The 10,000-nt window shown below is 39.8% G+C and overlaps 2 protein-coding genes across 3 annotated transcripts in view; one reads left to right on the top strand and one right to left on the bottom strand.

Annotated features, from left to right (window-relative positions):
- The window catches only part of LOC133632274 (zinc finger protein 37 homolog), a 6,049-nt gene extending 2,863 nt beyond the window's left edge, over positions 1-3,186 (top strand). The window contains exon 2 of the mRNA XM_062024620.1: positions 2,501-3,186. Coding sequence (XP_061880604.1) covers positions 2,501-3,165 — 665 coding nt within the window. The 3' untranslated portion in view covers positions 3,166-3,186. The remainder of the gene's footprint in view (positions 1-2,500) is intronic.
- Positions 1-10,000, bottom strand: part of LOC133632243 (gastrula zinc finger protein XlCGF57.1-like) — a 78,556-nt gene that overhangs the window by 49,774 nt on the left and 18,782 nt on the right. The window lies entirely within an intron of this gene.

Raw genomic sequence — 10,000 nt, 5'->3', positions numbered from 1 at the left:
CGCCACTACAATAGTTTAAAACAAATAAAGTGCACTTTTGTGCATGATGAAAAATAAAAATGAGCTGCATAATAGGAACTCAAATAGTGTATGTCCTTCGCTATGTGGTAGGTTCCTGCGGACGTTATCTCCTTCTGTTGTTGACTAGTTTTTTCATACTGTGTTGATGTGGAAATGGTTGCTTCGGCATTTTGTGGGTGTGGCACCGGCCGGAGATGTTGTCATGCGGAGTTTCAAGCACTCTTCATTCTCTAGCGCAGGGGTGTCCAACTCAAATACAGAGTGGGCCAAAATGTAAAACTGAACAAAGCCGCGGGCCAAGGTTGAACAAATTAACCTTTTAATAGGGACTCAAACAAGTTTTGCATTGAATATTGAACAAGCAAGGCTTATTTAACTTTATAGTGACATGCAAAATCGAGTTTCAAATAATAATAATAATACAAAAATATCAATGGCATATGAAATACAATTTAAATAAAAATGTAATGCCTCTTTTCTATTTGCAGCCTTCTGAGGTAAATATCAACATTAACTTAATCCACAGGCTAATAAATTACAAAATAAAATAACAATCAATAATACAACCATTCAGGACTTTAAACTGCTCAGTTTGCAACACACTGATCTAATCTGATGTGCCCAAGCCAGATACCTGCCATCTTTTCTTGGATGCTAGTTCATTAATGTCGGGGCTCAGGCTTTGAGCTGAGGCAACCTTCATTATCGAACGAAGGTGTTCATCAGTCGTTATACCTCGTAGTGCACCCGGACCACAGTCTTGGGGGCGTGCTTTAAAGGCGCTGCCTTTAATGTCCTCTACGAGCTGTCGTCACGTCTGCTTTTCATCCATTCCAACAACGTGCCGGCCCGATCACAAATATGTGCGACTTCTGTACGCACACACACGTAAATGCAATGCATACTTGGCCAACAGCGATACAGGTCACACTGACGGTGCCCGTATAAATAACTTTAACACTGTTACAAATATGCGCCACACTGTGAATCCACACCAAACAAGAATGACAAACACATTTCGGGAGAACATCCGCACCGTAACACAACATAAACACAACAAAACAAATACCCAGAATCCCATGCAGTCCTAACTCTTCCGGGCTGCAATATACACCCCCGCTACCCACTTGAGGTGGGCGGGGTTGGGGGGTTTTGGTGGTAGCGGGGGTGTATATTGCAGCCCGGAAGAGTTAGGACTGCATGGGATTCTGGGTATTTGTTTTGTTGTGTTTATGTTGTGTTACGGTGCGGATGTTCTCCCGAAATGTGTTTGTCATTCTTGTTTGGTGTGGATTCACAGTGTGGCACATATTTCTAACAGTGTTAAAGTTATTTATACGGGCACCGTCAGTGTAACCTGTATCGCTGTTGGCCAAGTATGCGTTGCATTCACACATGTGTGCGTGCTGAAGCCGCACATATTATGTGACTGGGCCAGCATTCGTTGGACTGGGTGAAAAGCGGACTTTAAAGCATAACCAAGCATGCATCAATATACAAACCCCGTTTCCATATGAGTTGGGAAATTGTGTTAGATGTAAATATAAACGGAATACAATGATTTGCAAATCCTTTTCAAGCCATATTCAATTGAATGCACTACAAAGACAAAATATTTGATGTTCAAACTCATAAACTTTATTTTTTTTTGCAAATAATAATTAACTTAGAATTTCATGGCTGCAACACGTGACAAAGTAGTTGGGAAAGGGCATGTTCACCCCTGTGTTACATGGCCTTTCCTTTTAACAACACTCAGTAAAATGTCGGAAACAGCGGGAAGCAGAGTGCAGGTAAAAAGGTGTCTAATGCTTTAACCAAAAACAAACAAAAGGTGAGTGCCCCTAAGAAAAGGCATTGAAGCTTAGGGAAGGCTATGCAGAACGAAACTAAAACTGAACAGGCTACAAAGTAAACAAAAACACAATGCTGGACGACAGCAAAGACTTACAGCGTGTGGAGCAGATGGCCTCCACAAAGTACATCCATACATGACATGACAATCAACACCAAAATAGGAGCTCAAGACAAGAAGTAAAACACTACACACAGGAAAACACAGAAACACTCCAAATATGTCACGGCGTGATGTGACAGGTGGTGACAGTACACCTACTTTGAGACAAGAGCTATAGTGATGCATGCTCGGTTATGGTTATGGTTTGAATTCATATCCAACAATTGCGACAACGACTTTTTACTGTCAACTGAGTTTCGTTTTTTAATGATTTCTGCTGGTGGTGTGCCTCCGGATTTTTTCAACGCAAAAAATGTGCCTTGTCTCAAAAAAGGTTGAAAAACACTGATTAATCTAAGCAACAAAATAAAAACAATTTTGATTTTTTTACTAGTAAAATTTATCTATTTAATCTGTTAACCGTGGGAGCCAATAGCTCACATACAAGAAAGTGTGAAGCGAGTTCAAGGAGAAACATCTCATGGATCATGTCCGAGCTAACAAGTGTGTTTGTGTCCGCAGAGGTCCAGCAGCTGATTGGTCATCTAGAAGAGCTTCCCCCTCAGCCAGAGGGGGATGGTTCCACTCTGAAGCAGGAGCCTCCACAACCACCCTGCATTAAAAAGGAAGAGGAGGAACTCTGGATCACTCAGGAGGGAGAGTGTCTGGATGAAGCTGATCTCACCAAGTTGCCACTGACTGTTGTCTCGGCGAAGACTGAAGATGATGAGGAGAAACCACAAGGAGACAACCTCTTAGCGCCACTATCAGATAGTGAGGCTGAAGATGAGGTTGAAGTGTCTTTGAGCAGCGATACAGACTGTGAAGGTGATATGAGGACTCACACTGACAACAAACACTCAAAAAAGAAGAGAGGTAAAAAAGGTTTGAGCTGCTCCGTTTGTGGTAAAAACTTAAGTAAAGAAAGCCTTTTAACTCAACACATGAGAATGCACACGGGAGAAAAACCATTTATCTGTTCAGTTTGTGGCAAAAGCTTTACTTTGAAGAGCAATTTGACTGAACACACGAGAACGCACACTGGAGAAAAACCATTTAGTTGTTCAGTTTGCGCAAAAACCTTCACTCACAGGAGCTGCCTGACTCAACACATGAAAACGCACACAGGAGAAAAACCATTTAATTGCACAGTTTGCGCAAAAAGTTTCATTTCAAACCAAGTTTGATGCTACACATGAGAAAGCACACAGGAGAGAAACCGTTTCATTGTTCAGTCTGTGGTAAAAGCTTTACTCAGAAGAGCCATTTGACTGAACACTTGAGAACACACACCGGAGAGAAGCCATTTAACTGCTCAGTTTGTGGTAAAAGCTTTTCTGTAAAGTGGAATTTGACTCAACACATGAGAACACACACAGGAGAAAAAACTTTCAATTGTTTAGTTTGTGGTGTAAGCTTTTTTCAAAAGGGTAGTTTGACTAAACATATGAAAAGGCACACTACTGAAAATGTGTTTAATTGTTCAGTTTGTGGTAAAAAGTTTAGGACTAAGAGCCATTGGACTGAACACAAGAGAACGCACACTGAAGGGAAAAAACATTGAATTACTCAGTTTGTGGTAAAAGCTTTTTTCCCAGACCTGGTTTGGCTCTACACTTACTGAAACACACTGGACAAAAACTATTTAGTTGTTTAGTTTGTGGTAAAAGATTTTCTCTAATAAGCAATTTGACCAAACGCAGCACAATGCACGTGGGTGAAGAAACTTGATAAGTTTGATGCAAAACTATTGTGAAAGGAACATTTAGTCTCCTCACATGAGAAAACACTCTCGAGAAAAAACATTTAGTTGTTAAATTTTTGTTTATTTATCTTTTTTATATACAAAGTAGGGTTGTACGGTATACCGGTACTGGTATAGTATCGCGGTGCTAATGAATCAAAAACGGTACTATACTCTGTTTGAAAAGTACCGGTTCGCCATAGTTTTTTTTACAGGCGTGACGGCGCGTCGTCGTTACGCAACGACATTGCTGGTTTTATGAGCAGAGGAGCACGTTCGGCAGCGCACATCCCAGCAGGGCGAGGAATATCTAAACATGCTTCACTACACACCGTAGGAGGATATGATAGCTCACCGGCGTCACAATGTAAACAAATGCCATGGGTGGATCTACACCTGACATCTACTGTAATGATACCAAGTACAAGAGCGTATCTAGTCGATACTACTATGATTATATCGATATTTTTTATCGTCACAAAATCTTTTTTCTTTAAAAAAAAAAAATTCATATTATATTCATAAACTCAGGAAATACGTTCCTGGACACGATAACTTAAATTATGACCGTTAGGGTGTACCCCGCCTTCCGCCCGAATGCAGCTGAGATAGGCTCCAGCACCCCCCGCGACCGCGATTGGGACAAGCGGTAGAAAATGGATGGATGGATGTATGATCCTCTAACTACTTGGTATCGGATCCATACCTAAATTTGTGGTATCATCCAAAACTAATGTAAACTATCAAAGAAGAGAAGAATAAGTGATTATTACATTTGAACAGAAGTGTAGATAGAACATGTTCAAACTGAAAATAAGCAGATGTTAACAGTAAATGAACAAGTCGATTAATAAGCCATTTTTACAGTTTGTCCCTCATAATGTTGACAAAATAATAGGTGTATAAATGACACAATATGTTACTGCAGACTAATTAGGAGCCTTTGTTTGTTTACTTACTCCTAAAAGACAAGTTGTCTTGTATGTTCACTATTTTATTTAAGGACTGAATTGTTCTTCCATTGCAATAATAAACATATTGTTAGAAAAATTGTTTCTAAATTATCACAAAAACTTTGTGTTACATTGAGGGTCTGGTGAGAAGACAAAAGCTGTCTTTGAAACCTATCAAGAGTAAGGCTCGTAAAACTCCACTGTGTAGGGGGGGAAGCAAAATGAAGGTGTTCTGTTTTCCTTCATGTATGGTAATCAACAGAAAGATATAGTTCTAACCCAAGGACTTCAAAGCGCAGAGGAAGCAGGGCCAGACTCCCCTCCAGGCGACCTCTTCTTGAACTGGTTTACGAACGTCTTTTTGAACTATTTTATGGACCTCTTTTTGAACTATTTTACGAACTCTTTTTGAACTGACCTTTTCTGCGAATTGTTTACGACCTTTTCTGTGAACTCTTTGCGACCTTTGTCCTTTGGAAACAGCGGTGGCCATGTGGTCGGGGAGGGTCCACAATAAAAGGAGTGCAATGTTTTGGCAGAGCGTGCTGAGATAATGTACAAGGGTACAGTGTACAGACGACTCTCCTCAATGTTGAGTCCAAATTGAATTATGTCTCTGTTTAATTCTTTGCCTCTTGTCTTGTTTAATAGATGTCATCAGTGTTTGAACCTGACACATATGTTTAATGTACCGTATGTGTTGTTAAAATAAAGCCAATAATGCAATTTTTTTGTGGTACCCTTTATTTAGCAAAGTATCGAAAAGTTTCAAAATACATTCTGGTACCGGTACCAAAATATTGGTATCGAGACAACCCTAATACAAACTCAAAGCAATGAAACACGAAAGTGGAAATGTGACCTAGAGTGTTCCCCTCCCAGATGGCGGGCAAACATTCAATATTGCTTTTGTTTATGTACGTATAGCAGGTGAAAGAGTTAGTGGCAAACATACACGCCAGGGGCCGTACTTATCAAGCTTCTTAGAGTGCCATTTTACACTTAAGTCCTGAGAATTTGCGAAATTTAGTCCTACTCTCAAACTTCAGAATAAAAGCTTTTTATCAACGTTCTTAAGTCTAAGAATCACTCCTACTCTCCACGATATTTAAGAGACCTTCAGAGGTGTCTTAAGTGGTTAGGAGTTGCCAGCAGGGGATGACACTGAGGCGAGAGAGACGTGCGCGAACATTCAGGGAGCGGAACGATGTTCTGGATTTGTTTGATGACGAGCAGCTGATCAAACGGTATCGTTTAGACAGAGCGGGTATTATTTTTGTCACAGATTTAATACTTTTCGATTCCATGTTGATTTCTGCATGTGGCTGCAGTGGGCTAGTATATATAGAGCCACCCACACCAGTTTCAAATTAGTAATTCTAAGAAGCTTGATAAGTACGGCCCCAGATATCCTCACTTTGTGCTTTTTGTTTGTTTTCACAACTTGTTTCCCCTTCGTGTCATATTAATGCCATGTGAGATGTCCCCTAAAAAGGATGATCTGCTGTGTGTACAATAACAGATTCTCTCATGAGTTAGCTGCAGCTACACAACTTTGATTAGTTACGGAACAACATGGATGGCGTTTTCCTCCTCTTTCTTTTGGATTGCAAAAGTGTACATCAGACCTGGGCAAATTAAGGCCCGGGGGGCCACATGAGGCCCGTTAAGCTTTTCAATCTGGCCCGCCGGACATTCCCCAAAACATTTTTTTAGATCTTTAAGATGGAAAGTGTAGCTGCCATTATGATGTGCAGTGATGTTTTCACAGTCTTCAACTATACAAACTATTTCAATGCTTGGAATCTGTGCTTTTGCATGATATACTAGTTACTATTGTCATTTAATTAGTTACTACGGTAATCTAATTAGTTACTATGGTAATCTAATTAGTTACTATGGTCATCTAAGTCAACCTTTTTTGAGCCACGGCACAGTTTTTGCATTGAAAAAAATGCAGAGGCACACCACCAGCATAAATCATTAAAAAACTAAACTCAGTTGACAGTAAAAAGTCGTTGTCGCAATTGTTGGGTATGACTTTAATCCATAACCAACCATAGCTCTTGTCTCAAATTAGGTGTACTGTCACATCACGCCGTGACTTATTTTGAGTTTTTTGCTGTTTTCCTGTGTGTAGTGTTTTAGTTCTTGTCTTGCGCTCCTATTTTGGTGGCTTTTTTTCTTTTTTTGGTATTTTCCTGTAGCAGTTTTATGTCTTCCTTTGAGCGATATTTCCCGCATCTACTTTGTTTTAGCAGTCAAGAAAATTTCAGTTGTTTTTATCTTTCTTTGTGGGGACATTGTTGATTGTCATGTCATGTTCGGATGTACATTGTGGACGCCGTCTTTGCTCCACAGTAAGTCTTTGCTGTCGTCCAGCATTCTGTTTTTGTTTACTTTGTAGCCAGTTCAGTTTTAGTTTCGTTCTGCATAGCCTTCCCTAAGCTTCAATGCCTTTTCTTCTGGGCACTCACCTTTTTTTTAATTTTTGGTTTAAGCATTAGATACCTTTTGACCTGCTGTTTCCGACATCTACAAAGCAGTTAGCTACCGGCTGCCACCTACTGATATGGAAGAGTATTACACGGTTACTCTGCCAAGCTCTAGACAGCACCGACACTCAACAACAACACATCATTTGCAGACTATAATTACTTGTTTGCAAAAAATATTTTTAACCCAAACAGGTGAAATTAGATTATCTCCCACGGCACACCAGACTGTAGCTCACGGCACACTAGTGTGCCGCGGCACAGTGGTTGAAAAACACTGATCTAAGTCACAGCAGCTCAGACCAGGCACCGAGCAGTGTGGGTGGGGAGCGTTTCCAAAGAGGCCAGCCTGAAAAGCGGGTGTCAGGGACAGACGCGGAAGGAGATTTTTACAACAAAGTTCTAAAGCTTAGTGATGTATCAGATATATCACATTGTAGGTGTTTTTATTTTATTTTTTAACTCTTCGCGTTCATATTTCGATGTGTTTGTTGCATTTTTGTTGTGTTTTGCTTGATTGTAAAATATGTGGATGGAGAGGGGGGGTGACGTTCATATGTTGTCAATATTCATTGTTTTATCCTTCATAGTTGATATTGTAAATCCCACATTCTTTATTTCATGTACATTCTGGGTGTCTCATTCAGTAAAAAAAAAAAAAAGATTCCATTCCGTTTTTAAGGCGCTCTGTCATAACATTTTTTTTACATTCAATCGGACATTATTGTGAGGTTTTGTATTAGTGTTCCTAAAAATCAGATATACCGGCCCCCCCGAGTCAAAATAATTGCCCAGGTCAATGATCATGAAATTGTGTGTGTGTGTAGTGACAATGTTGTATAGTAGTGTTGTACATGCACATTTGTTTCGATACTGAAATAAGATCTGTCATGTGACACAAACGTAACATTAAGTAGACTGTCAGGTTTAAACACTGATGACATCTATTAAACAAGACAAGAAGCAAGGAATTAAACAGAGACAGAATTAAATTCGGCTCAATGAGGAGAAATGCGTACACCTGTACCCTTGTGCAGTCTCACCACGCTCTGACGAAAGATTGTACGCCTCCTCTTTTATTTGGACTTTCCCTGATTACATGGCAACAGCTGTTTCTAAGGGAGGGGGGTCGTAAACAGCCATCGCCTTTGATGACAAAACATTTCAAAGAAAAGGTCGTAAAACAGTTCAAAGAAAAGGTCGCCTGGAGGGGAGTCTGGTCCTGCTTCCTCTCCGCTTTGTAGTTCTCGGGTTAAGACAAAATCTTTCTGTGGATTACAATACATCAAAGAAACAGAACACCTTCATGTTGCTTCCCATCCTACACAGTGGAGTTTTACCAGCCTTCTTCTTGGTAGGATCAAAGACAGCTTTTGTCTTCTCGCCGGGCGAGCTGAACTCAATGTAACACAACGTTTTGTGAGAACTTAGATACAATTATTCTGACATAAACAATGACCATGTGGTGTCCTCTTTTGAGACATTAAACTTTGTATTCTTTTTTTCTCTGTAAATATATGTGCTACAACCTCCTACTGTAACTGTTTTTTAAAGAATACTTTAAAATAACTCCAGCAGATGTTAAATGTGATGATGTCCTGCTTCATATAGCTTCGATAACATACTAGTAGAATATTTCAACATTTACAGACACTTGGTGAGAGACAGGTGGCCCCACCAACTGGCCCCTGCACTGTGTTTCAGCAGCCGGAATGTGGCTTAAATTGGTGAGCGGGCCGGGAGGAACGCCTGTGAGATTTCAACCGGAGCAAACTGACAGTCACATTTTAAACCCACAGGCCTGCAAAATTAACTTTTTTTTAATCTGCATTTATTATTATTGTCAGACCAAAATTGTTAAAATAATTGCATCTAAGTTATCACAAAAGTTTGTGTTTCAATGAGTTCCGAGCGAGAAGCAAAAACATGTCTTTGAACCTACCAAGCAGAAGGCTTGTAAAACTCCACTGTGTAGAATGGAAAGCAACATGAAGGTGTTCTGTTTCTTTCATGTATTGTAATCAACAGAAAGATATTGTCGTGACCCAAGAACTACAAAGCGGAGAGGAAGCAGGGCCTCACTCCCCTCCAGGCAACGCTTATTTGAACTCTTTAACGAAACTCTTTTTGAACTCTTTTGCAACCCCTTTTTTTGAACTGTGGCTGTTTACGACCCCCCGTCCCTTTGGAAGCAGCTGTTGCCATGTGGTCAGGGAAGGTCCAAATAAAAGGAGGCGTGCAATCTTTTGGGAGAGCGTGCTGAGACACTGCAAGGGTACAGTGTCCAGGCGTTTCTCCTCAAATAGAGCCAAATTGAATTGTGTCTCTGTTTAATTCTTTGCTTCTTGTCTTGTTTAATAGATGTCATCAGTGTTTGAACCTGACAAAAATGATGCTGCATTCGATAAAAACATAAACCAAAGCAACTACTTTCACAACTTAATTTAAAGTTGTTTTTTTAACTTTAGTAATTATACAAATGATATTGTCTTTTATTTTTATTTGAGTTCAGAAAGTAATTTAATGTGCAGTAATTATTATTTAGATATTACTGGGCTACATTATTATTTTTTTCAGCGTCAATCCAACTTTTTCTATGTCGGCAGGTTTTTTTTTCCAGTTCAAAAACTTACTGGCAGTGTTGTCGCTACATAGAATTATAGTTGACAGCAAAATATCTGGCTTACATTGAGAGAGCAACTGCATAAACTAAATATGTTTTATAAGTTAATTTCTTAAAGGGGGAATTTTGCCTATGATTCGCAATCCCTATGTCGGACAAGGACATGTCGTTCTCTCTTTTGTGCATTCTTAATTGGCTTGTAAAAGA

This window comes from Entelurus aequoreus, linkage group LG17 (assembly GCF_033978785.1).
Source record: "Entelurus aequoreus isolate RoL-2023_Sb linkage group LG17, RoL_Eaeq_v1.1, whole genome shotgun sequence".
NCBI classification, from domain to species: domain Eukaryota; kingdom Metazoa; phylum Chordata; class Actinopteri; order Syngnathiformes; family Syngnathidae; genus Entelurus; species Entelurus aequoreus.
Note: the sequence above shows the minus strand (reverse complement) of the source record. Positions and strands in the feature narration are given on the sequence as shown.